Raw genomic sequence first — 27,048 nt, 5'->3', positions numbered from 1 at the left:
CTGTTACGAAAGCAGGCATTCTTGTTTCTGTGCAATAATTTAATCAAATCTTTAGTTCTTATTTAACAAAAAAACTATTAACCAAAGCACTCCTAGCAAACCTACTGAACAGAACCATAGCAGAGACAGAACCAAACTCTGTAGCCAAGCTATGTCCTTAGTGCAGGTTGGAATAAAAAAAAATAAATCCATTGTCCCAACTATTATTTGGTTCCTTGTCTGAGTTAGTATTTGTTCTGTTTTTGAGAACACTCTGCAAAAAAGACAAACTTCCATGATGCCAATCAAAACAAAGCTCTGCTGCGAGCAGGTCGGAGCCACTGAGAGTGAGAGCTGAGCAGATAAAGGAACAAAAGGTTGAAGAGCTGGCTCTCACATGATGGGAGTGATTGTTAATTTCATTGAGTGTCTTATAAACTCAACAAACTTACCCTAAAACAAATAACCAAAATGATTGGTTTAAAAAATTATTTTGGGGCACCCTTTCCTATCATGTTCTTTTTGGTGTTTTTCTCTGGTTTCATCACCATGATGTAGCATTTTGGAATAAAGATACAAAATAATAATCCAAAACTGGAGGCAAGAATAGCAAAGATTTCTACAGCCACACTGAACTTCCCAGGAGAGCTGACGTACGCTGGGATGAAAGTGATCCAGACAGCGCAGAATATCAACATGCTGAAGGTGATAAATTTGGCTTCGTTGAAATTATCAGGCAGTTTACGAGCCAAAAAAGCACAAATAAAACACAACATAGCGAGAAGTCCAATATAACCAAGCACAGCCCAGAAACCCACAGCTGAACCCAACGAACACTCCAAGATGATTTTGTCTTTAAATTCTTTAAAATTCTTGGATGGAAATGGAGGAGAGATGCTTAACCAGAGGATGCAGATGATCACTTGTATAAGAGTAAACCCAAGAACACTGACTCTCTGCTGCGTAGGCCCAAACCATTTCATCACATTTCTCCCTGGAAGTGTGGCTTTAAACGCCATTAACACCACTATGGTTTTTCCAAGAACACAGGAGATGCAGAGGACGAAGGTGATGCCGAACGCCGTGTGCCGCAGCATGCAGGACCAGTCAGAGGGCTGGCCGATGAACGTCAGAGAGCAGAGGAAACACAGCTTTAAGGAGAAGAGCAGCAGGAAGCTCAGCTCAGAGTTGTTTGCCCTGACAAGAGGAGTGTTCCTGTATTTAATAAAAATGACTGCGACAACGGCAGTCATGCATGTTCCAAACAAAGAAGCCGCAGTGAGCAATGATCCCATAATTTCTTTATATGAAAGAAACTCAGCCTTCTTCTTTTTGCAGGCAGTTCGATCTTCATTTGACCAGGATTCAAGAGGGCATCTGACACAGGTGACAGAATCTGTGAAATCATGGCAAAACAGATGTTGAGCTGAACTGGTCTTGATCTTATAACTGGATATAGAATACATGGGAATATATGTGATCAATGACCTATACTTCAATAAAACAACGATACACATGTACAAATGGACACATGCTGACTAACCTGTGCTGTTGCTTATTTCTCCTTCTGCACATCTTATACAGTCAAAACAGCAAACAGGTCGTCCTTTCTGGAGGACTTTTTGTGTTCCTGGGGGACACTTCTCACTGCAAACTGAAACTGGCAACTGCATAAAAATACAGTCCAATAACAAAAATAACAGATTGTGGTGGCTTTTTCAACTATTTGAAATCATACCACAAAATCAATAACGAGTTAGTTTTTAATCATGTGGCAACTTACCTGGAGTGAGTTTTTAGCCCAAACTATTGACCCAATTTTTACATTTAGCTGTTTATCGGCTGGCAATGATGCATCGTAAAGACCAACAGCCGCAAAGTTCAAGATGCCATTTTCACCCCGCTGCCAGTTTATAATCTCATATTTTGCTGGCGGATCTCCGTTCTCATTAAAGTAAACCTCGTCTCCTTCCTTTGTTTTAAAGCGAATCCTTTGTATGTGCTGTAAAATCTAACATAAAACGAATCCGGATTAATAACAAATATGGCAAAGGGCCGAGCTTTGATTAAAACATTTTCTGTTTCTCGGTGTTAACATTAAACTTACTGTCAATGGAGCTAGCTGTACATTGATGTCACATGTTTTATTGCAGTTGAGTATTTCATGCAGAGCATGAGCCACTGCATAAACCCCTTTGTAGACATTGTAAAATATTGGCATGAGTGACATATCAGTGAAGCTGTTTTCTACTCCAGTTAGATCTTCCTCTCCGGTGCATTCCTTCTGAATCTCCCCAGAGTTTGATTGCTTGAACTTACAGCTGAACAACGCCTCCCAAAGCCGTGTAAATAACTCACTATTTGATGAATTCAGCGGCTTAACGTTAAACATGAACTCTCTGAGTCCACTGACGTGCGCTTTGGGGATGGAAAGGCCTACAGCTCCATCTAGAATGCGATTTTTATCCATTGCGGCAATCTGAGAATCAAACATCCAGCCTTCGGTTCCCACCCACTGGTAGCCAGTCAAATTGTTCACAGAAAACTCATTTAACAACACATCTAAGTCCATGTGGGAGAGGAAGGCAACGACGACCTTTGAGTTGGATGACTTAATAACCTCAATAATCTTATGTATTTTATCAGATGGGTCAGTTCTAAAGAATGATACAGAATATTCAAGACAGATGCCCAGCTCCTCTGCAGTTTCAGTGAACGTCGCCATGCCGTTGTTTCCGTAGTCATCATTGGATCTAACAGCTCCGATCCAAGTCCATCCAAAGTGTTTGACCAAATGGGCCAGAGCTCTGCTCTGGTAATAGTCACTGGGTATTGTTCTGAGAAATGATGGGTACTTGGTTTTATCGCTGAGGCAAGCACAAGTGGAAAAATGGCTGATCTGATAAAGAAGAAAAATACAGCTTTTTTTTTTTTTTTACAAATTATTTTGCAAAAAAAAAAAAGCTCAGCAAACTAAATACATGGACATTTTCACCCACCATTGGGATGTGAAAGGGTCCAACAGCAGTGGCAATGGCTGCACTAGGAGAGGAAGACGTTTCTCCCATTATCACCTGCACCTGTGCAGGTCTTGTACATGGCTCTGCGGGTAAAGCCTGAATTTCATTACCGTTGAGCAGAGCCAGGGAAACCTTTACACTTCTGGCAATGAAACCACAAGCATCGTACATTTTATAGCCCAGAGTTAATCCCGGCAGTAGATCTGAACTGTTGTTAATTTCTTCAATGGCAAAAAGCATGGCTTGAGCAAACTGGAAGTCTCTGAAATTTAAACTTGAAGACAAACATATGGAATCATAACCAATTTGATCTTTATTTCAACAACATGCAAGATAACTGAGTCACTTTTATACCAGCATAGCACTGTAATTCACCTGGTGCATTGCAGCTGCTGAGGTTTTTGTTCATAGTTATCTTGGCTGTTCCTCCAGCTGCTGTGGAATGAGAAGACTCCTCCCAACATTATGTCTCCTTTCTTTATCAGCTGGGCATCCTCGAGATCGCCTCTGTGCGTGCAGGCTTGCTCCTCAGCCACAGAGAAAGACGACAGCAACAACAAATAAAAAAGCTTCAGTCGCTGCTCCAGCCACCTCCCTGCAGACATTGTGCTGAGTGAAAGAACCGCGTTTAAAAACCTGCACGAATATTTATACTTTATGTATTCACTTGAGATGTAATGAATAAACAATGTTGCTTTAACCTACTGGGCGGGGTGAGGAAAAGGGAAGGCCCTAGTAAATATGACTGAAAGTACAGAAGGGTTTTATTTTTTTGCAGGACAGAAGTTTGATTTTCAAACTTTTTTAGCACAATATTTACCTCAAACTTCTGCAATTTTAAAAATGTTTAATGTTTATTTTTTTCAAACTCTGTGCAGTTTCTAATACTTAGGAAAAGATGATCTCTGTTTGGTTGCCGTGGTAAAATCAATGGCGTTTGGACTGCTTGAAAGCAAAGTTGAGAACTGTCACCACTTTGTGATGGTTTAGTATGAGTAATCTGTGAAAAAAATATTAAGCTCCTCCACCTCCTCTCTAAGATATTATATTGCCATGTACAGAAATTCACCGTTCCTGGCCAGAAACAACCAATCACAGTCAGGGGGAAGGTCTTAGCGCCGTCAATCAGCCTGCTGCATCCAATGCTCAAGATGCAAATGGAAGAGAAAAAACTTACTGTTTGAGGAAAACTGTTTATCCACTGGTATCTATCATGGGTGGCCATGCTAACTAGCCTCTGCTATGCCACAGAAGCTGTAGCGAAGCAGAGAGCAGGGATGAGGGTGTGAGCAGCGCGTACACATGGACAAAAAAGCAAACAAATAAAGTAGCTGTGAACATTTAGCTGGGATTATTTTTTTTTAAATTATTTTGCAGCTTTATTTATACAGGTTGTCCTATTGAGATTGAAGCACATGAAGTGAGGCATAGAAACACTTTAAATCATACAGTTATTTCAGGGCACCCTTCCCCATCATGTTCTTTTTTGTATTTTTTTCTGGTTTTATCAGCATGACGTAACATTTTGGAATAAAGATACAAAATAATAATCCAAAACTGGAGGCCAGAATAGCAAAGATTTCTACAGCCACACTGAACTTCCCAGGAGAGCTGACGTATGCTGGGATGAAAGTGATCCAGACAGCGCAGAATATCAACATGCTGAAGGTGATGAATTTGGCTTCGTTGAAATTATCGGGCAGTTTACGAGCCAGGAAAGCACAAATAAAACACAGGACGGCAAGAAATCCTATATACCCAAGCACAGCCCAGAAACCCACAGCTGAACCCAGAGCACACTCCAAGATGATTTTATCTTTGAATCCTTCAAAGTTTTTGGATGGAAATGGAGGAGAGATGCTTAACCAGAGGATGCAGATGATCACTTGTATAAGAGTAAACCCAAGAACACTGACTCTCTGCTGCGTAGGCCCAAACCATTTCATCACGTTTCTTCCTGGAAGTGTAGCTTTGAACGCCATTAACACCACTATGGTTTTTCCAAGAACACAGGAGATGCAGAGGACGAAGGTGATGCCGAACGATGTGTGCCGCAGCATGCAGGACCAGTCAGAGGGCTGGCCGATGAACGTCAGAGAGCAGAGGAAACACAGCTTTAAGGAGAAGAGCAGCAGGAAGCTCAGCTCAGAGTTGTTTGCCCTGACAAGAGGCGTGTTCCTGTATGTGACAAAAATGACTGCGACGACGACAGTCATGCACGTTCCAAACAAAGAAGCCACAGTGAGCAATGATCCCATAATTTCTTTATATGAAAGAAACTCTGTCTCCTTTTTTATACAAGCATCTCTATTTTCATTTGACCAGGAGTCAAGAGGGCATCTCACACAGGTGACAGAATCTATGAAATCAACAAACATGAAGAGTTAAAAGACTTAAACTTGCAGGCTTGTTTGTGTTGCATTTGTCATTTGTAGGTTTCTCCACAAGTAACGGCACATAAATGAGTGCACAATTTGAAAAACTAGTTTTTGCAAATTGAACATTTTTATTTCAATTAGCATTTTTCTCTGTTACAAGTTCTTCCTTTAGCTCTAACTTGCCTGTGCTGTTGCTTATTTCTCCTTCTGCACAGTGTAAACAGTCATAACAACAAATAGGTTTTCCTTTCTGGAGGACTTTTCGTGTTCCAGGTGGACACTTCTCACTGCAAACTGAGACAGGCATCTGCACAAAAAAACGCCACGCGTTAAAAAAATAAAATAAAATAAATATGTTGCCATTTTTGATAATAGCTTACCATCAGTGAATTTTGAGCCCAGATTATTGACTCAATTTGCACATCCATCTGTCTGTCCCCTGCCAACGACGCATCATACAGACCCACTACTGCAAATTCCACAGGGCCGTTGTCTCTTCTTTGCCAGTTTATAATTTCATATTTTGCGGCTGGATCTCCGTTTGCATTAAAGTACACTTCATCCCCTTCCTTTGTTTTGAAATAAATCTCTTTTATTTGCTGTAAAATCTAAAGAAATGTGTAAAATCAATACTCGATAGTCACTCTTTGCTGTGTTGACGACTTTGTTTTAACAGTTTACTCCTTTCCTCGTAGCCCTTCATCGTAACTTTGATCACAGTAAATGCCGAGCTCACCGTGAGCGGATGCAGCTGCGCGTTGCTGTCACATGTTTGGTTACAGCTGAGGATATTGTGCAGAGCATGGGCAACAGCATACACCCCTTTATACATGTTGTTAAATATGGGCATGAGCGACATGTCAGTGAAGGTGTTTTCAACTCCTGTCAGATCCTCCTGTCCTGTGCATTGTGTCTTAATCTCCACTGAGTATGACCGCTTAAACGTGCAGCCGAATAATGTCTCCCAGAACTCTGTGAACAAGTCGTTGTTTGAGGAAAACAATGGCTCCACATTCAGTATGAACTCTTGAAGGCCACTGACATGCGCTTTGGGGATGGAGAGGCCAACGGCTCCGTCTAGGATGTGGTTCCTGTCTCCTGCTGCGGTCTGGAAATCAAATATCCAGGCCTCAGTTCCCACCCACTGGTAGCCAGTTAGGTTGTGGCTGGAGAACTCGTGTATAATCACATCCATGTCAGCTTGGGAGAGGAAAGCGACTATCACCTTTGAAGTCGAAGCCTTGATAATGTTAATTATTTTTTGGATTTTGTCCGCTGGATCCGTCCTGAAGAAAGACATGGAATACTCAAGGCAAATGCCCAGATGCTGCGCAGCTTCTGTGAACGTCGCCATGCCGCTGTTGCCGTAATCATCGTTCGTTCTGACGGCTCCGACCCAAGTCCATCCGAAGTGCCTCACTAACTGGGCCAGAGCTCTGCTCTGATAGTAGTCACTGGGTATTGTTCGGAGAAATGAGGGATATTTGGATTTGTCACTGAGACAAGCACATGTGGCAAAGTGGCTGATCTACAACAAAAAAATACATAAATCACATTATGCTGATTAAAACATATTTTTACAGTATAAACATACAAAAATTATATATTAAAAATGACCAACTCGTTTACAAAAATGCAGCGGTTGCCAGTTTTACCCACCATTGGTATAAAAAATGGTCCAATGACGGTGGCTATCGCCGTGCTCGGAGAGGAAGAGGCTTCTCCCATTATGGCCTGCACTTGCGCAGGTCTTCCACATTCCTTGGAGGGAGCAGACACATTTTCATAATTGTTAAGCAAGGCCAACGCAACCTTCACACTTCTGGCGTTGAAGCCACACGTGTCATAGATTTTGTAGCCCAGAGAAATCCCCGGCAGCAGATCTGAGCTGTTGTTTATCTCCTCGATGGCAAAAAGCATGGCTTGGGCTAACTGGAACTCTCTGAAATTCAAGCTTTATTCAAGACAGTGATTAATAATTTGCAACATGTTCAGTTTCTTCTGGAAAATCAGCATGACGGAAAAAATGAGAAACAGGTAACAAAACCATAATGTTGCTTAGTTTCTGAGCACCTGATGTGTTGAACACTCCTGATTTATTTCAACATTTTTTAATGAAAATACTTATTGGATAGAATTACCTGGTACATTGCAGTGGAAGAGGTTTATCAGTGTAAGTCTCCTCTCTTTCTTTCCAGTTGTTGTGGAAGGAAAAAAGACCCCCCAACATAACGTCTCCATCCTTCACCAGCTGAGGGTTTTCCAAATCCCCGTTCTGACTGCATACAAGCTCTTCAGCCTGAGAAAAACATGCTATCAACAAGAACTGTAACAGTAACCAACCCTGCCGTAACCTTCTCTTAGCAGACATCATGCTGAGCAGCAGCTACACTGACAGGTGGCGTCACATGTGCAATAACATGCAGCAGACTTGTATTTATGCTTTTGTGAGCAGCCTGCTCTGCATTGGAAAAGTGACTTTTCATCTCTGTGGACCTGCAAAGTGGAGGCCAATTGAAGAGGTCTGAAAGCAATGAACTTAAATAAAAATAGACAGTAAAAATGATAATGTTGCAAAATCATTTCAAAAGTTAGTAAACAGAAGCATGAACCCAGCCTTAGACTAAACTCCCGACAGAAACACAGAATCAGGAAAACTCAACAAAACAAACAAAAAGCAAAAAAAAAAAAAAAATAAATCAGTCCCTTGAATTTTGGAATACTATTAAAACAGCCCTGATGCTCTCCTACAGATAAACAATGTTCTTAAACTGGCTAAGAGTTGCAATTTTAGCCCAGACTTGGTTTTTATACACCTCTAGATGACAAAGAAAATTTATTTGTGGGTTTTATTCTAGAAGAGTAAAAGAATGTTTTCCTTTCTTCCAGCTTCACGTATCAGAGCAGTAATATGTTTAGTCTTTGCCGTCAACAGGTGGTTAAACGGGTCAGTTGTCCATTGCTGACAATCAGGTCTTGCTGCTCATTTTAACGACGATCAGTGAGTGAAATAAATATTGGTCATAATTTTCTCTATAGATACAATTTTAATGAGGCTATGCTTCAAACCAGATATTGGCAGCAACTCAACTAATCCACACATACAAAACAAATTAGTTTTAAAAATAGCTATGTCTAATAATTTTGAATGGTTCACTGTATAGGTAGTAAACAAACTCGCTAATGTATTTAATATTTAGTACAAAAGCCCTTTTTTTTAAACAACAGCTATAATATATCGCAAACATTGACCAACTGAGGTGATATGGTCCTTCATTCAAATTGATTTTAAGTCTTTGGGAGCTGATCTATGCACAATGATCTTCAGTTCTTTCCTCGGCTTTTCAGATGGAGTCAAGTCAGTGGTTTCATTTTCTTTCTCTGAAACTAGTAGACAGTTATCAGGGCTGTGCGTTTGGGATAATTGTCTTGCTGACAAACATTTGTTTTCCCCTCAGATTCATGAGATGAATGTCTAAGTTTACTTTTCCCGTTAATCCTTCTTTCAGTTCTCAACTTCAACCTTTCACTGTTGCCATGGTGATTTAGAGGCTAAGTGCAGTGCCATCCGTCCCTGAAGAGCAGTGCGTCAACAATTACGACGAAACCAGAAAATAGATATTGTGCATCTATACGAGCATTTCTTTCCAAATACCTTTAACAAAATTCAACAATGCAGCTCCCATGAAAATGTTAAATAGCCAAAATAACTGACAAAGATTATTGTTTTTAAAAGCTGTGAAACTTTTAATGAACTGCAAAATGTTCTGAAACATGTAGATAAGCTATCCTCTAATTTATGAGCAATTAAAACACATATGGATACATTGGGGTTAGTATGGCAACATGGATATAAATAATAATGAATAGATATTTCCCCAAAGTCAAAACAAAACTTAGTTTTGAATCATTGAATCAATAAATAATCAGGGCCTGTATTCCTCTCTTAGGCTCATTAAAATTCCTCCTCATTTCTGCTAATATTTTGTCATCTTCTCAACTTTCTTAGCCGTAAGGTGCTTTGTGAATAACTTAACAAGGTAAAATACTAAGAAACATTTTAGAATTCCCAAAAGAATTTTCCTAAAAGGAAATGACTAGAAGCAACTTTTACTCTTAGGATTCTTTGAGAACATGGAACCAGGTTTATAGTGATGGCTGATAAAAATATAACTTGCTTTCTTAGAGATGTATAATGATACAAGATAAAGAAAAAGTCTTAGAAAATATACAGACAAATTTCATACTAAAAGCGCTTCATCATACATTATGTTCCTGACTTATTTTGATGGCCCCGGTCCCATCATATTCTTCTTTGTATTTTTTTCCGGTTTTATCAACATGATGTAACATTTTGGGATGAAAATACAAATTAGTAATCCAAATGTGGAGGCAAGGATAGCAAAGATTTCTACAGCCACACTGAACTTCCCAGGAGAGCTGACGTACGCTGGGATGAAAGTGATCCACACAGTGCAGAATATCAACATGCTGAAGGTGATGAATTTGGCTTCGTTAAAATTATCGGGCAGTTTACGAGCCAGGAAAGCACAAATAAAACATAATGTGGCGAGAAGTCCTATGTACCCAAGCACAGCCCAGAAACCCACAGCTGACCCCAGAGAACACTCCAAGATGATTTTGTCTTTAAATTCCTTAAAATTCTTGGACGGAAATGGAGGAGAAGTTGCTAACCAGACGATACAGATGATCACTTGCATAAGTGTGAAGCCCAGAACTCCAAGTCTCTGCTGTGTAGCTCCGAACCACTTCATCACATTTCTACCAGGGCGTGTCGCATTGAATGCCATTAAGACCACCATCGTTTTCCCAAGAACACAGGAGATGCAGAGGACGAAGGTGATGCCGAACGCTGTGTGCCGCAGCATGCAGGACCAGTCAGAGGGTTCTCCCATAAAGGTCAGAGAGCAGAGGAAACACAGGGTTAAGGAGAAGAGCAGCAGGAAGCTCAGCTCAGAGTTGTTTGCCCTGACAAGAGGAGTTTTCCTGTGTTTGACAAAAACAAGAGCAATAACTGCAGTCATACACGTTCCAAATAAGGATGCTGCAGTGAGCAAGGCTCCCATAATTTCTTGATGTGACAAAAACTCTGCCTCCTTCTGTATACAGGCATCTCTTTTTTCGTTTGGCCAGAAGTCAATAGGGCATCTGATGCAAGAGACAGAATCTGAAAGGTAATGTTAAAAGAGATGTTGGACATTTAGACTCTTAATTTATTTTCAACCCTTTGTTTTCAAATTATTTACACAGATGATGCAGAAATGATTTACCTTCTATGAGATTGTGACAGTGGATGGCATTATTAAAGGGACTAATGAGTCGTATTATCTATTTTCCAGGCACATAGTGCACTTTTATAGCACAAATAAGTAGATGAGTTGCTTTCAGTTGTCATCAAAATGCTGAATATATCAAACATAACTTTAAAAAAAATTACTTTGCAATTTGGCACCTTGAAGTTGCCTCTGTCTCTTTAAGAAGCTCCTATTCTTCTAGTGAAAATCCTTCCTAAAACTGAAGCTACAGTATATCACAGATTCCAAAAGAAAATAAAAACAGGAGACCACGGATAATACAGGAAATAGCGTCCCCTTCACTTCCGGAGTGCAATGGTCCCATTTTTAAATAATGTATGAGACTGACAGTTGTCCGTCCCGCCCCTTTCCATTTGCTGCAGCGAGGTCTACTTGCTTTCTGACAGTCCTTCATCATCACTTCATCACAGAGCTTTATATGGCCCTGGAAAACGTCACGAGACCACTGCACTGAACCCCATTGTAAACCTCCTGGTTATTCCACCAAATATTGATTTCTGAACTCTTCCTGAGTTAAAACATTAGTATTGCTGTTTATTAATGAATATGAATTTATTCTCTTTGCATTATTTGAGGTCTGAAAGCACTGCATCTTGTTTTGACCATTTCTCATTTTCTGCGAATAAATGCAAACTTTTTGCTTGGAATTTCGGAGACATGTCAGTAGTTGATAGAATAAAAGAACAATGTTCACTTTACTCAAACATACTGTAAAAAGTAAAATCAGCGAGCCTGGTCATTTTTAAGTGGTCTCTTAATATTTTCCAGAGCTGCATAAAACTTCATTTTATATTTCCCAACAAAAAACTTAAATATCTCAGTATTTTTGTGCTCTTTAGAATATTATCTGTTACTTCCTCTTGTATTCTTCTTGTATTAAATATTATCTAACCTGTGCTGTTGCTTATTTCTCCCTCTGCACATTTTATACAGTCGTAGCAGCACACAGGTTTTCCTTTCTGGAGAACCTTACGTGTTCCTGGGGGACACGTCTCACTGCAAACTGAAACTGGGACCTGCATGGAAACAAACAATTGGAAAGAAATAAAAAAATAGAAAAAAAAGAAGAAGTAAATGTCTGGATCTTTTCCCTAAGACAGGCTGTGAAATTATTTTCCATAGTATCTGCAGTAGGATTACCTGCTCTGACTTTTGAGCCCAAACTACAGACTTCTGCTGCACATTCATCTGCTCATCTGCAGGTAAAGATGCATCATAACGACCGACTGTCTCGAAGCTCACAGGGCCGTCTTCTCTTGGCTGCCAGTTTATAATATCATATTTTGCTGCCGGGTCTCCATTCTCATTGAAGTAAACCTCTTCTCCTTCCTTTGTTTTGAAGTGAATTCCTTTCATATGCTGTAAAATCTAAAGAATGGAGAGCTAACATGTAGTGAACAATGTACTCACGTTAACTCAAATGAAAACATTTGTGAGATGTCATGATTTACTTGAAAAAGATTCTCTTTAACAAAATTTTTTTATGTTAAGTGTGTTAAAGTTGATATCAGGCTCACTGTTAGTGGGTCTAGTAGTGGCACCTTGTTGTTGCATGTTTTATTACAACCTAGGATATCATGCAGCGCATGAGCCACTGCATACACTCCTTTATACATATTGCTAAATATGGGCATTAGTGACATATCAGTGAAGCTGTTTTCCACTCCAGTCAGATTCTCATGGCCAGTGCAGAGCCTCTGGGTTTCCCCTGGTTCTGACTGTTTGACTTTGCAGCTAAATAACTCCTCCCAGAACTCTACAAACAAGTCATTGCTTGTTAAATACAGCGGTTTCACATCAAGTATGAACTCTTTGAGTCCACTGACATGCGCTTTGGGGATGGAAAGGCCTATGGCTCCGTCTAAAATGCGCTTATTATCTCTCGAGGCACTCTGAAAATCAAAGATCCAGGCTTCGCTGCCAACCCACTGGTAGCCAGTCAAGTTGGACCTGGAAAGCTCTTGCAGGAGAACATCCATGTCCGCTTGGGAAATGAAAGCGACGATCACCTTCGAGGTGGAAGACCTGATTGTTTCGATTATCTTTTGTATCTTGTCCCACGGATCTGTTCGGAAAAAAGTTAGAGAATATTCCAGACAGACGCCCAACTGCTCGGCAGTTTCCGTGAACGTGGCCATGCCGTTGTTGCCGTAGTCGTCGTTGGTTCTAATAGCCCCAATCCAAGTCCAACCAAAGTGCTTCACCAACTGGGCCAGAGCTCTACTCTGATAGTAGTCGCTCGGTATTGTTCTGAGAAATGAGGGGTACTTGGATTTATCACTGAGACAAGCACATGTGGCAAATTGACTTATCTAAAATAAAATAATTACACAGTCTTAGATCAATACATATATTCTCACATTTTCTGTCCCTGTTATATGGCATTTTACAGTGCTATCAAAATGGTGTAGATGTTACCAGTCTTACCCACCAGTGGGACAGAAAACGGTCCAATGACAGTAGCTATAGCCATGCTCGGAGACGACGAGGCTTCCCCCATTATAGCCTGCACTTGTGCAGGTCTTGCACATGCCTCGGAAGTTGCAGACACATTTTCATTACCATTGACCAATTCCAGAGACACTTTAATACTTCTAGCAATGGAGCCACAAGTGTCATAAATCTTACAGCCCAGATAAATCCCTGGTAGCAGGTCCGAGCTGTTATTGATCTCCTCGATGGTGAAAAGCATAGCCTGGAGCATCTGGAATTCTCTGAAATTCAAACTTGATTGACAAAGCTTTACATAGTTGACATGATAATCAGCCCCTTATGAAAATAAGAAAACAAAAGTCTAAATATTTAGAAATGGTGTTTATGTAAATAGATTACCTGGTGCACTGTAGGCACAGAGGTTTTTCCTCATAAGTCGTCTCTTCTTTGTTCCAGCTGACATGGAAAGAGAAGACTCCCCCCAGCATGATGTCTCCATCCTTCACTAGTTGTGGGAACTCAGGGTCTCCTCTGTGTGTGCATAGTTGCTGTTCAGCATGAGAAAAATATGCCGACAGCAACGGAAGCAAAAAGACCCAACCCTGCTCTGGCTGCTTCATTCTAGACCTTTTGCTCAGGGACAGAGATGAATCACTTGGCAACATCACAGACACATTAATGGTAGATGGCGACATCACCAATATTTATGCTATTCTGTAGCGGCACATGATAGCTGAAGAAAACAATAATGCATCTCTTAGGACCTCATGGTGAGGGTGTGAGCAGGAACATGACCAAATGAAGAAAATGATGAAGTAGAGGTCAACTAAGAGGTTATTGTATGTTTAAGGGTGTATTTCCTATTCTGTCTGTCATGACTTTTGGTAAAGGTTCAGTGTGGTTCTGAATGGGCAGAATATCTTTTTCAACTATGGGAATGGTAGTGATCTAAAAGACATTATTTTGAGGTTCCTTCAGATCAAGATGATCCATCTGATACTCTGATTTAGGCTGTGAGGAAAACATAAAACAAGATACAATGAATAAACAGCCAAACCGTTGACACCTAGCATAGCATTGTGTATGTAATACGCCACCGGCAACAATTGTAGCCATATATACAGTACAGACCAAAAGTTTGGACACACCTTCTCATTGAATTCAATGAGAAAGTGTGTCCAAACATTTGGTCTGTACTGTATATGTATTCTTATTGTGATTGAAAGGTGCATAAGGTCATAAAATTCTCATTATATGTGAGTAGAAGGTCCTTCAAAGAACATAAGTAGAAAATATTTTAGTTATTTTTGTCTAGTAAAGTATTTTACTGACTTCCACTTGTAAAAGATTGAAACAGACATTTACCTCCAGCAGTACAGGAAGAAAGTAAAGAGAATGGTCATGAAATGATGAAATTGATATTTCTTAGAATAGGCAAGGCAAGGCAAGGCAAGTTTATTTATATAGCACTTTAAAACAGTACCACTGACCAAAGTGCTGTACAATCACAAGATTAAACAAATAAAAATCAAAATTAAAACACATAAAAACCAACAATGCAGTGACATAAAACACTCTATATAATACATAAACATACCCAGATAAATACAGAAAAGCAGCATCTCAAACTGAATCAAAGGCCAACCGAAAAAGGTAAGTCTTAAGAGCAGATTTAAAAATTGCTAAAGAGGGGGCCTGTTTTACCAACATAGGTAAAGAATTCCAAAGTTTGGGAGCTGCAACAACAAACGCCCTGTCTCCTCTCTGCCTCCTGGAAGTCCTCGGCACCTCCAGGTTCATTTGGCTCGCTGATCTAAGAGCTCGAGGAGGACAGTGTATATGTAGCAGCTCAGAGAGATAGGAGGGAGCAAGGCCATTTAAAGATTTAAATACAAATAAAAGAATCTTAAAATGCACTCTGAAATGTACCGGCAGCCAGTGCAGAGAATATAAAATCGGGGTAACATGTTCTCTCTTCCGCGATCCAGTTAAGAGCCGAGCAGCCGCATTCTGGACCAGCTGAAGACGGGACAAAGAAGACTGGCTGACACCCACATATAAGGAGTTACAGTAATCCAGTCGTGTTGTGATAAAAGCATGGATTAATATTTCAAAATGATCCACTGGTACAATATTCCTAATCTTAGCAAGCCGCCTCAAATGGAAAAAGCTCGTTTTCACAACGGCACTGATTTGTTTATCCAACTTAAAATTCGAGTCCATTACAAAGCCCAAATTTGTAACAAATGGCTTTACGTAATGTGATAGCGGACCCAAATCCACAGGAGTGGACTTGCAGGTAGTACCAGGGTCAAAAATAATAACTTCCGTCTTTCTTTCATTAAAATTCAAAAAATTCAGAGCCATCCAAGTTTTTATGTCATCAAGGCACTCCAATAAAATTGGTACTGTATTGACTCCCTTACGATTGAGAGGCACATAAATTTGTGTATCATCCGCATAGCAATGAAAAGCAATATTATGTTTCCTAAATATTGACCCAAGGGGAAGCAAATATAAAGAAAACAAAAGAGGTCCAAGTATCGAGCCCTGCGGTACTCCACACAATAAAGGAGCAGACGATGATCTAAAATCATCTATGTCAACACAGAAAGACCTATCCGTCAAATACGACCTAAGCCACACTAAGACTGTGCCTTTGAGACCTACATAATGCTCTAAACGGGAAAGTAAAACATCATGGTCCACCGTGTCAAAGGCTGCAGTCAAATCTAAAAGAACTAAAATCACTGGATCTCCAGCATCAGTAGCCAAAAGGATATCATTAAACACCCTCAACAATGCAGATTCGGTGCTGTGTAAAGTTTTAAAACCAGACTGAAAATCCTCAAGAATATTATGTACATCGAGATAGGCCTTTAATTGATTATAAACAACTTTCTCTAAAATTTTAGACATAAATGGAAGCTTTGAAATAGGCCTAAAATTAGATAACAGAAAAGGGTCTAAGCCAGGTTTTTTGATCAGCGGTTGAACTGATGCCTGTTTAAAAGGTTTTGGAACCACACCAGTGATCAGGCTACTATTTATAATAGCCGTAATAGAAATCCCTAAAACAGGAAGAACCTCTTTAAAAAGTCGTGGGGGTAAAATGTCAGCTGCAGAACCTGAGGCCTTAAGATGACCTACAGTCTCATGTATTAAAGACAAAGTAACAGGTTCAAACTGAGACAAAGCAGTGGAGCATTTGACAGCAACTGAAGGGTCAGAGGCTGAACACATAATATTGGCCCTAACACCAGCCACTTTGTCCTCGAAAAAAAAACGCGAAATTTCTCACATACTTCCAGAGATGGCTCAAAGCCCGTATAATGCGGAACATTCAAAACACTATCAACAATATGAAATAATAAGCGAGGCTTGTGACGATTAAGTAAAATTATATTTGACAAGTGCTCCCGTTTGGTGTCTTTCACTATTAGCTGATATCGATGCCAGGAATCCTTCAACAGCTGGAACGACACCTGTAACTTGTCTTTTTTCCACTTTCGTTCAAATTTTCTGCATTCACGTCGAGCAGCACGAGTTCTATCATTGAGCCATGGTTCCATTTTAGTCCTCCAATTCATGGGTTTCATTGGAGCCACTTCATCTAGAGCCGATTGACATGTAGAATAGAGCCAAGCGGTAAGGGTCTCCGTATCATTAAATGATGGCATAGGAATTTTTGATTCAAATAACTCCGAAAAACGAATAGCCGTTTGCTGACTTATTACGCGATGGCACCGTGCAGAAACACAGGGTTTTACAAAGTTACTAGGCATATCAATATTGAACAACACCGGTTTATGATCTGAAAACACAGCATCACCAACCATCAAGTGGGAAATTGACAACCCAAAAGATAGAACAAGGTCTAATACATGACCACCTTCATGTGTGGGCTCAAATACCCACTGAGTGAAATTAAAAGAATCAATCAAATTTAAAAAATCTTTTACCATCTGTTTGTCCGGGCAACAAACATGAATATTAAAATCTCCAACAATAAGAACTTGATCATATAGAGGCAAAACATATGCCAACAGTTCAGAAAAATCATTCAAAAAGTCCTTATTATATCCAGGAGGTCTGTAAATAACAGCGCACAGCATTGGGTACGAGCGACCCAACTCAAACATACTCAATTCAAAGCTGGAGTTGGAGGAGGAGAAAGACGCAGGCAGCGGCTTACATTTGTATACATTCCGGAAAAAGGTTGCTATTCCTCCTCCACGACCAGACTTTCGGGGACAATTCAAGTAAACACAGTCTGGCGGTAAAAGTTCAGAGAATGCAGTGAGCTCACCAACACTCAGCCAAGTCTCTGTTACACACAGGAAGTCTAGTCGATTTGAAATGAAGAAGTCCTTAAGAATATAAGTTTTATTTGAAAGTGATCTGGCATTTACCAAGCCGATCCTGACAGGGGCCGGTCGGTTCTGGTCTTTAGCGCTGTAAACACCCCGACGTAGAGCCTGGAGGTTCGTCGAGTTCACTCCCTGCTGTCTAGAGCGTCTCTGAATACGGTAGCGGGGCCGTTGCTGAAAAACCCGTCCTTCTGAGCCAGCCAGCGGCACCAACCAGGTATAAGCAGAATCCAGAGGGGACCAAAAAAGATTTGTTCCAGTTGTGGCAATCCGTGATAAACTGAACTTCAACCTCACCAGCCTACCGCTGCGTCTCCCCCGGACGCGATGGCGTTTTCTCCGGAAAGGTGTGGCCAGTATGCAGAGGAGGTAATCCGGTACTCCCATGAGAACCGGAGGCAAAGTTTTCGGATTTCCATAAAGAAATTTTGTCTCTGCTGAGGATCGGAGATCCAAAAGAGTTCGGCGGTCATAGATCAGTAGAGCGCTGGTATAAAAACTTTGGCAAATAAGCGCTAATACAAACATTAACACACACAGGTAAGGTAAGGACAGACGGCCTGCCGTACACACTGGCGCCATCTTGTTTGAGGAGGAAGCTAAGCTAACACTAAGCACTAATAGACATCCTATTGTTATAGTTTTAAATTTTCAATTAGCTACCAAAGGCTAAAGCTAACACCACATCGGCTCCCTCTACCAAGCATTTTCCTCGCCAATGTCCGTTCTCTGGCTAATAAAATGGACGAGTTACGACTATCCAACCCGAGTGACAGACGGATTATGGACTCAAATGTCATGTTTTTCACCGAAACATGGCTAAACAACAGCTGCCCGGATAATGCTATCCAGCTAAGTGGACGCCACACACACCGAGCCGACAGGACAGCAGATGACTCCGGCAAGACCAGAGGTGGAGGTTTGTGCATTTATATTAACACAGCTTGGTGCACAGACTCTGCTACTACCGAGAGTCACTGCTCACAGAATGTGGAGTTTTTAATGGTCAAATGCAGACCTTATTACCTCCCAAGGGAATTCACCTCAATCATCCTCACTGCCGTGTACACCCCCCCGGATGCTAATGCCAAGCTAGCCATGAAAGAACTCTATGCGGCTATTAGCAAACACCAAACCAAATACCCCGAGGTTGCTTTTATTGTTGCAGGTGATTTCAATCACTCCAACTTGAAGACAGTTCTTCCCAGATTCCACCAACATGTCTCCTGCCACACCAGAGGAGACAAGACCCTGGACCATGTCTACTCCAATCTGGCTGGAGCCTACAATGTGACACCCCTCCCCAACATCGGACAATCAGACCATCTCTCCCTGTTCCTCACACCTCGGTACTCACCACTCATCCAACGTGTGAAACCTACCGTGAGGACAGTAAAGGTGTGGCCAGAGGGCTCAGACACTGTGCTCCAGGACCGGTGCAGGAATACAGATTGGACTATTTTCCACCATACAGACTTGGATCAGTACGCCTCATCTGTACAGAACCATATTTCCACCACCATAGAACGTGTCACCACCTGCAAACGCATTACCATGTACCCCAACCAGAAACCCTGAATGAACCGAGACGTTCGTCTCCTGCTGAAGCCCCGCAACATCGCCTTCAGGTCAGGGGATGCACAGACTTACAGTGCAGCCAGGGCTGAGCTGAAGAAGGGAATCAAGAAGGCCAAACACCACTACAAAAGGAAGGTGGAGGATCATTTTTCTAATGCCAACCCCCGACGTATGTGGCAAGGCCTTCAGATTCTCACAGACTACAAGAACCCCAATACCACCCCCGCTTCTACTGATGTCTCCTTCCTCAACGAACTTAACAACTTCTATGCTCGTTTTAAGAGAGGGAATACCACAACTGCAACCAAAGCAGCTACCACCCCAGGCCAACAGCCACTGACTTTCCTCCCCACTGACGTAGGAGCGGCTCTGAGCAGGATTAAATCCCACAAGGCTGCGGGTCCTGATGGCATACCTGGACGTGTCCTCAGAATGTGCTCTGGGGAGCTGGCAGGAGTGCTGACGGACATCTTCAACCTGTTCCTGGCCCGCGCTGTGGTACCGACCTGCTTCAAGTCTACCTCCATCGTCCCAATCCCCAAGAATCCCAACCAGACTCAATGACTACCGCCTGGTAGCCCTTACCCCCATCATTACCAAGTGCTTGGAGTGGCTGGTCCTAGCACACCTCAGATCCTGTCTCCCCCCCACACTAGACCCCCACCAATTTGCATACAGGCAGAACAGGAGCACAGAGGATGCAGTCTCTATAGCGCTGCACTCTGTCCTTTCTCACCTGGACAGTAAGAACACTTACGCCAGACTGCTGTTCTTAGATTTTAGTTCAGCATTCAACACTGTCATCCCATCCATCACAACTCATTACCAAACTCACAGACCTCGGCATCAGTCCACTCATGTGTAACTGGTTGCTCGACTTCCTGACCAGTCGACCTCAACATGTCCGGCTGGACAATCACTTCTCATCCACCATCATCATAAACACCAGAGTGCCACAAGGCTGTGTGATGAGTCCCTTCCTCTACTCCCTCTTCACCTACGACTGCAGACCTGTCCACGGCTCTAATGCCATCATCAAGTTCGCAGACGACACCACGGTGATCAGCCTCATCAGAGATAATGACGAGGCCGCTTACAGGGAGGAGGTAGACCGTCTGGCTGAGTGGTGCGACAAAAACAACCTGCAGCTGAACACCGAGAAGACCAAGGAGCTTATCGTGGACTTCAGGAGGAACGCTGACCCACATCCACCCATCCACATTAAGGGGACAGTGGTGGAGCCTGTGGACACCTTTAAGTTCCTGGGAGTCCACATCTCCGAGGACCTGACTTGGACGACCAGCTGCTCCAAACTCATTAAGAAGGCGCATCAGCGCCTCTTCTTCATGAGGACCCTGAGGAAGAACCACCTGTCCTCAGAGATCCTCACGAACTTCTACCACTGCACCATTGAGAGCATCCTCACCAACTGTATTACAGCTTGGTACGAGAACTGATCTGTCTCTGACCGGCAGGCGCTGCAGAGGGTGGTGAAAACTGCCCAGTATATCGCCGGGGCACCGCTCCCTGCCATCAAGGACATCTACAGGAAGCGGTGTTTGAAAAGGGCCGGGAAAATCACAAAGGACTCCACTCACCCATCACACACACTCTTTTCCCTCCTGCCCTCTGGGAGGCGTTACAGAAGCCTACGGACCAGAACCACCAGACACCATAACAGCTTCTTTCCCACAGCTGTCACGCTTTTTTTTTTTTTTTCGTCAAGATGGCGCCGGCGCAGCTGGCTGCCTGCAGACGCAGCTCCCGTCGTGTGTGTTTGTCTGTGTATATTTGCTGTAACCGATTAATGATCCGTGCTTGAAGAACCCATGGATCATCAGTTGGGCTTTCCACAATGGCTGGATGTGGTTCTGTCGATGTTCTCTGCGTTCTTCTGCTACTTTTTATACTCTTGGTTGCGGAGAACCTCACCAAGCGGAGTAGCGGCATTGTGTGCTCGCGTGAACGGCTGATTGCGCTGTGTGGGCCTCTGCTGCTACCCGGAGACGGGCCAATGGTTCCGGAGGAGTTACGGAGGAGACAACGGGGCTGCGGGTCTGGAGTTAAACGGAGGTAGAAGAAGAGACGGCGTAGGCCAGCGTTACCGGCGATTATTGTGGGGAACGTGAGGTCTTTGGTAAATTGGACAGACGAACTCACGGCGCTGGTTAGGACCCAGAAGGAGTACTGGGAGTGCAGTATCTTCTGCTTCGCGGAAACCTGGCTGCACTCGCTTATTCCGGACTACAGCGTGGAGGTTCCTGGATTTTCCTTGGTGCGTGGGGACAGGGACCTTTCCAAGAGTCGGAAGAAGAGGGGCGGCGGGATTGCACTTATGTGAGTGAGAGGTGGTGTAATCCCGGCCATGTTAACGTGAAGGAACAAATTTGTAGCCCGGACATTGAACTTCTGGCTGTGGGAATGCGGCCGTGTTATTTACCGAGGGAGTTTACGTCCGCCATTTTGATCGCTGTTTACATTCCCCCATCAGCTGATGCAGCGGTGGCCTGTGACGTCATCAGCTCTGACACAGCCAAACTCCAGACTAAACACCCGGATGTTGTTATTGTGTCTTGTCTCTATGCTGTAACTGCGAAGTAATTTCCCTGCTGGGATGAATAAAGTACTTCTATTCTATTCTATTCTATTTTGAACGCCTCCTGACATAAAACATAAACTATAAGGACTGTACTCCCCTATCCTTTCATACAACAATAACACATGGACTATCCTCACACACACATCACGGACTGTTTTCTTCACACCCACATACAACCTGTAAATTTTATCTGCCATTATTTATCTATAATCCATTCCCTAACATTCTTATATATTCTGTATAATCTGTGCATATAACTCCCATATTTATATTTATACACAATATCTATATCTCTTGCTATAACCCCTTATAGTCCATACATACATAGTCTTGTACATCTGTAAATAAATATTATATCTCGTAGAGCACTTCTGGATAGATGCAAACTACATCTCGTTGCTTTTACTTGTGACAGTGCAATGACAATAAAGTTGAATTCTATTCTATTCTATTCTATTCAAAAGCTAAAACAACACATTTAAAGCATCCAGAAGTGGGAAAAAAATGTCTGGCAACAATTGTTAAGCCAGTTAATGCTTTATTCTCTCCAAACAAAGTAGATGATTTAGTGAGCACTATAAAATTAATATGTCAAAGTTATAAAGCTGTAGGTATCATCTGTACTCTGTCCCTGGGAGAAAAAAAATCAACAACTTTAACTTGTCATTTAAGTGCGCTAAAATCAACATAGAATCTGTTTTGCATTCATCCCCTTTTCTCCACATATTGATTCTTTTTGTTTATGAATGCATTTTTCACAAGCTACGTTTTTCTGACTGCAGTCACCATATAGTTTACTATGATTATTATTTTATTTCTTTTCTTATGGAATTCAAGTCACTTTTCTCAAACGTCAATAAAAAGGGAAGACATTACATTTTATTAGGATCAAATTATTAAACGTCATAACAATTGAAAAAAATAAGCATTTCTGGTAGGAATTACGTTCAAATAACTTTAACATGATGGTAAAAACATGGATGTTTTAAACTAAAAATAAGTGAACATTAACAACCAGATAAATAAATTTTAGAATCTCTCAAGCAAAACAAACAGCAAAGCCCTATAGGCAGATTTATTTCTCTTGAACATTTCCGAGGGTCCCTCCTTGACATTTTAACTAAACTATATAAATATAAAATGCTTTCATTATATTGGAAGACTTAAGATTATAAAATGTCTTGACTTGTCAAGATGGCTTTCAAGCCCCCTTTCCCATCATACTCTTTTTAGTATTTCTTTCTGGTTTCATTAATATGACATAACATTTGGGGATGAAAATACAAATTAACAGCCCAAAAGTGGAGGCCAGGATAGCAAAGATTTCTACAGCCACACTGAACTTCCCAGGAGAGCTGACGTACGCTGGGATGAAAGTGATCCACACAGCGCAGAATATCAACATGCTGAAGGTGATGAATTTGGCTTCGTTGAAATTGTCCGGCAGTTTACGAGCCAGAAATGCACAAATAAAACACAATGTGGCGAGAAACCCAATGTAACCAAGCACAGCCCAGAAGCAAACAGAAGAGCCCAGAGCACACTCCAAGCTTATTTTGTCTTTAAATTCTTTAAAATTCTTGGATGGAAATGGAGGAGAGATTATCAACCAGAGGATACAGATGATAACTTGTACTACGCTGAAACCCAACACGCTCAGTCTCTGCTGTACGGGTCCAAACCATTTCATCACGTTTCTACCAGGAAGTGTAGCTTTGAACGCCATTAGAACCACTATGGTTTTCCCCAGGACACAGGAGATGCAGAGGACAAAGGCGATGCCAAACGATGTGTGCCGCAGCATGCAGGACCAGTCAGAGGGCTGGCCGATGAACGTCAGAGAGCAGAGGAAACACATCTTTAAGGAGAAGAGCAGCAGGAAGCTCAGCTCAGAGTTGTTTGCCCTGACAAGAGGCGTGTTCCTGTATTTGACAAAAATGTACGCCACGACAGAAGTCATGCACGTTCCGAACAGAGACGCTGCGGTGAGCAACGCTCCCATAATTTCTTCATATGAAAGAAACACGGCCTCCTTCTTTACGCAAGCGTCTCTCTTCTCATTCGGCCAGGATTCAAGGGGGCATCTCACACAGCTGACAGAATCTGAAAAAATTAAGTCAAATATGAACCAAGGCTTTGAAAAAACATTGTTTTTTTTAATGATCAAAGTTAGATTACAATACTGTTTTCTAAAACAACTTGAAAATGCTTCTTTACTATGTAATAGTAAAAAAAATGTGGTTCTAAAATGGTGATTTATTTAGTCCTAATGGTAAATAGATTGTACCAATATTAAAATGACCATCAAAAGCATATATTTATGTGAAATTTTTTTTTAAAACTTCCGGCACTCTTTATACTATACAGTAGTTCAATATTTCATGGATTTCATTTTCTAAAACCTTAAGAGATTTAATTCACTAAATACAACTTTTCCTGTGATATACTAAATATAAAAAAGCACACATTAAACAATGCTAAACCTGTGCTGTTGCTTATTTCTCCCTCTGCACATTTTATACAGTCGTAGCAGCACACAGGTTTTCCTTTCTGGAGAACCTTACGTGTTCCTGGTGGACACGTCTCACTGCAAACTGAAACTGGGACCTGCATGGAAACAAACATTTGGAAATAAGTAAAAAAAAAAAAGAAAATAAAGAAGTAAATGTCTGGATCTTTTCCCTAAGACAGGCTGTGAAATTATTTTCCATAGTATCTGCAGTAGGATTACCTGCTCTGAATTTTGAGCCCAAACTACAGACTTCTGCTGCACATTCATCTGCTCATCTGCAGGTAAAGATGCATCATAACGACCGACTGTCTCGAAGCTCACAGGGCCGTCTTCTCTTGGCTGCCAGTTTATAATATCATATTTTGCTGCCGGGTCTCCATTCTCATTGAAGTAAACCTCTTCTCCTTCCTTTGTTTTGAAGCGAATTCCTTTTATATGCTGTAAAATCTAAAGATAAGATAAGATAGATAAGATAAGATAAATCTTTATTGTCATTATCACAAGGACAACGAAATTCAAAGGGTGCCATCAGTCGGTGCACATGTCCAAAAACAAAAAATAACTGTCTCACAATTCACACACAACGTAAGAATCAACAAACAACTGGCAAAAAAAAAAATAAATAAATAAGAACAACCACATTCTCACATACATCATTTATGATGATTAATGATTGTTTTTGATTGCATTTAGTTTTGTTATTGCTATCGGGTAGAAACTGTCTCTGAGACGGTTGGTTCTTGTTCTGGTTGCTCTGTATCTTCTGCCTGAAGGCAGCAGTGTGAACAGAGAATGTCCGGGGTGAGAAGTGAATGGAGAATGGAAAGAAAGAATGGAGAGCTAACATGTAGTGAACAATGTACTCACGTTAACTCAAATGAAAACATTAGTGAAATGTCATGATTTAAGTTAAAAAAGATTCTCTTTAACAACAATTATTTATGTTAAGTGTGTTAAAGTTGATATCAGGCTCACCGTTAGTGGGTCTAGTAGTGGCACCTTGTTGTTGCATGTTTTATTACAACCTAGGATATCATGCAGCGCATGAGCCACTGCATACACTCCTTTATACATATTGCTAAATATGGGCATTAGTGACATATCAGTGAAGCTGTTTTCCACTCCAGTCAGATTCTCATGGCCAGTGCAGAGCCTCTGGGTTTCCCCTGGTTCTGACTGTTTGACTTTGCAGCTAAATAACTCCTCCCAGAACTCTACAAACAAGTCATTGCTTGTTAAATACAGCGGTTTCACATCAAGTATGAACTCTTTGAGTCCACTGACATGCGCTTTGGGGATGGAAAGGCCTATGGCTCCGTCTAAAATGCGCTTATTATCTCTCGAGGCACTCTGAAAATCAAAGATCCAGGCCTCGCTGCCAACCCACTGGTAGCCAGTCAAGTTGGACCTGGAAAGCTCTTGCAGGAGAACATCCATGTCCGCTTGGGAAATGAAAGCGACGATCACCTTCGAGGTGGAAGACCTGATTGTTTCGATTATCTTTTGTATCTTGTCCCACGGATCTGTTCGGAAAAAAGTTAGAGAATATTCCAGACAGACGCCCAACTGCTCGGCAGTTTCCGTGAACGTGGCCATGCCGTTGTTGCCGTAGTCGTCGTTGGTTCTAATAGCCCCAATCCAAGTCCAACCAAAGTGCTTCACCAACTGGGCCAGAGCTCTACTCTGATAGTAGTCGCTCGGTATTGTTCTGAGAAATGAGGGGTACTTGGATTTATCACTGAGACAAGCACATGTGGCAAATTGACTTATCTAAAATAAAATAATTACACAGTCTTAGATCAATACATATATTCTCACATTTTCTGTCCCTGTTATATGGCATTTTACAGTGCTATCAAAATGGTGTAGATGTTACCAGTCTTACCCACCAGTGGGACAGAAAATGGTCCAATGACAGTAGCTATAGCCATGCTCGGAGACGACGAGGCTTCCCCCATTATAGCCTGCACTTGTGCAGGTCTTGCACATGCCTCGGAAGTTGCAGACACATTTTCATTACCATTGACCAATTCCAGAGACACTTTAATACTTCTAGCAATGGAGCCACAAGTGTCATAAATCTTACAGCCCAGATAAATCCCTGGTAGCAGGTCCGAGCTGTTATTGATCTCCTCGATGGTGAAAAGCATAGCCTGGAGCATCTGGAATTCTCTGAAATTCAAACTTGATTGACAAAGCTTTACATAGTTGACATGATAATCAGCCCCTTATGAAAATAAGAAAACAAAAGTCTAAATATTTAGAAATGGTGTTTATGTAAATATATTACCTGGTGCACTGTAGGCGCAGAGGTTTTTCCTCATAAGTCGTCTCTTCTTTGTTCCAGCTGACACGGAAAGTGAAGACTCCCCCCAGCATGATGTCTCCATCCTTCACTAGTTGTGGGAACTCAGGGTCTCCTCTGTGTGTGCATAGTTGCTGTTCAGCATGAGAAAAATATGCCGACAGCAACGGAAGCAAAAAGACCCAACCCTGCTCTGGCTGCTTCATTCTAGACCTTTTGCTCAGGGACAGAGATGAATCACTTGGCAACATCACAGACACATTAATGGTAGATGGCGACATCACCAATATTTATGCTATTCTGTAGCGGCACATGATAGCTGAAGAAAACAATAATGCATCTCTTAGGACCTCATGGTGAGGGTGTGAGCAGGAACATGACCAAATGAAGAAAATGATGAAGTAGAGGTCAACTAAGAGGTTATTGTATGTTTAAGGGTGTATTTCCTATTCTGTCTGTCATGACTTTTGGTAAAGGTTCAGTGTGGTTCTGAATGGGCAGAATATCTTTTTCAACTATGGGAATGATAGTGATCTAA

At 41.6% G+C, this 27,048-nt stretch overlaps 4 protein-coding genes across 4 annotated transcripts; all 4 read right to left on the bottom strand.

Annotated features, from left to right (window-relative positions):
• Positions 1 to 467: 467 nt before the first annotated feature.
• On the bottom strand, positions 468 to 3,538 carry LOC102220155 (extracellular calcium-sensing receptor-like). Its single transcript, XM_023350879.1, has 6 exons — positions 3,375 to 3,538; positions 2,979 to 3,261; positions 2,087 to 2,878; positions 1,763 to 1,990; positions 1,523 to 1,646; positions 468 to 1,375 (listed from the first exon to the last, which is right to left on the bottom strand). Exons 1-6 carry the CDS (start codon positions 3,461 to 3,463, stop codon positions 468 to 470), a joined length of 2,424 nt encoding a protein of 807 aa, XP_023206647.1. The 5' UTR covers positions 3,464 to 3,538.
• A 912-nt stretch (positions 3,539 to 4,450) lies between these two features.
• On the bottom strand, positions 4,451 to 7,622 carry LOC102219893 (extracellular calcium-sensing receptor-like). Its single transcript, XM_023350878.1, has 6 exons — positions 7,519 to 7,622; positions 7,037 to 7,319; positions 6,114 to 6,905; positions 5,758 to 5,985; positions 5,561 to 5,684; positions 4,451 to 5,358 (listed from the first exon to the last, which is right to left on the bottom strand). Exons 1-6 carry the CDS (start codon positions 7,605 to 7,607, stop codon positions 4,451 to 4,453), a joined length of 2,424 nt encoding a protein of 807 aa, XP_023206646.1. The 5' UTR covers positions 7,608 to 7,622.
• Positions 7,623 to 9,657: 2,035 nt separating this feature from the next.
• LOC102219641 (extracellular calcium-sensing receptor-like) lies at positions 9,658 to 13,670 on the bottom strand. The gene is made up of 6 exons (XM_023351782.1): positions 13,546 to 13,670; positions 13,145 to 13,427; positions 12,231 to 13,025; positions 11,854 to 12,081; positions 11,606 to 11,729; positions 9,658 to 10,565 (listed from the first exon to the last, which is right to left on the bottom strand). Exons 1-6 carry the CDS (start codon positions 13,632 to 13,634, stop codon positions 9,658 to 9,660), a joined length of 2,427 nt encoding a protein of 808 aa, XP_023207550.1. The 5' UTR covers positions 13,635 to 13,670.
• A 9,224-nt stretch (positions 13,671 to 22,894) lies between these two features.
• LOC111612039 (extracellular calcium-sensing receptor-like) lies at positions 22,895 to 26,791 on the bottom strand. The gene is made up of 6 exons (XM_023351784.1): positions 26,496 to 26,791; positions 26,095 to 26,389; positions 25,181 to 25,975; positions 24,425 to 24,652; positions 24,177 to 24,300; positions 22,895 to 23,796 (listed from the first exon to the last, which is right to left on the bottom strand). Exons 1-6 carry the CDS (start codon positions 26,789 to 26,791, stop codon positions 22,895 to 22,897), a joined length of 2,640 nt encoding a protein of 879 aa, XP_023207552.1.
• Between the last annotated feature and the right edge of the window lie 257 nt (positions 26,792 to 27,048).

This window comes from Xiphophorus maculatus, chromosome 18, assembly GCF_002775205.1.
Source record: "Xiphophorus maculatus strain JP 163 A chromosome 18, X_maculatus-5.0-male, whole genome shotgun sequence".
Taxonomy (NCBI): Eukaryota; Metazoa; Chordata; class Actinopteri; order Cyprinodontiformes; family Poeciliidae; genus Xiphophorus; species Xiphophorus maculatus.
This window is presented reverse-complemented; position numbering and strand designations above follow the sequence as displayed.

Bases quoted from the DNA above. Each gene is read 5' to 3' on its own strand.
- LOC102220155 (XM_023350879.1), bottom strand. From the start codon at position 3,463: ATGTTGGGAGGAGTCTTCTCATTCCACAGCAGCTGGAGGAACAGCCAA. The intron at 2,879-2,978 runs GTGGGTGAAAAT...CTTCTTTATCAG, and splicing joins GACCCTTTCACATCCCAATG to ATCAGCCATTTTTCCACTTG. The intron at 1,647-1,762 runs GTAAGTTGCCAC...ATTTTTATGCAG, and splicing joins GGGCTAAAAACTCACTCCAG to TTGCCAGTTTCAGTTTGCAG.
- LOC102219893 (XM_023350878.1), bottom strand. From the start codon at position 7,607: ATGTTGGGGGGTCTTTTTTCCTTCCACAACAACTGGAAAGAAAGAGAG. The intron at 5,986-6,113 runs GTGAGCTCGGCA...ACATTTCTTTAG, and splicing joins CGCAGCTGCATCCGCTCACG to ATTTTACAGCAAATAAAAGA. The intron at 5,359-5,560 runs GCAAGTTAGAGC...TTGATTTCATAG, and splicing joins AGAAATAAGCAACAGCACAG to ATTCTGTCACCTGTGTGAGA.
- LOC102219641 (XM_023351782.1), bottom strand. From the start codon at position 13,634: ATGCTGGGGGGAGTCTTCTCTTTCCATGTCAGCTGGAACAAAGAAGAG. The intron at 12,082-12,230 runs GTGAGCCTGATA...TCCATTCTTTAG, and splicing joins CACTACTAGACCCACTAACA to ATTTTACAGCATATGAAAGG. The intron at 11,730-11,853 runs GTAATCCTACTG...GTTTCCATGCAG, and splicing joins GGGCTCAAAAGTCAGAGCAG to GTCCCAGTTTCAGTTTGCAG.
- LOC111612039 (XM_023351784.1), bottom strand. From the start codon at position 26,791: ATGTCGCCATCTACCATTAATGTGTCTGTGATGTTGCCAAGTGATTCA. The intron at 25,976-26,094 runs GTGGGTAAGACT...ATTTTATTTTAG, and splicing joins GACCATTTTCTGTCCCACTG to ATAAGTCAATTTGCCACATG. The intron at 23,797-24,176 runs GTTTAGCATTGT...TAATTTTTTCAG, and splicing joins AGAAATAAGCAACAGCACAG to ATTCTGTCAGCTGTGTGAGA.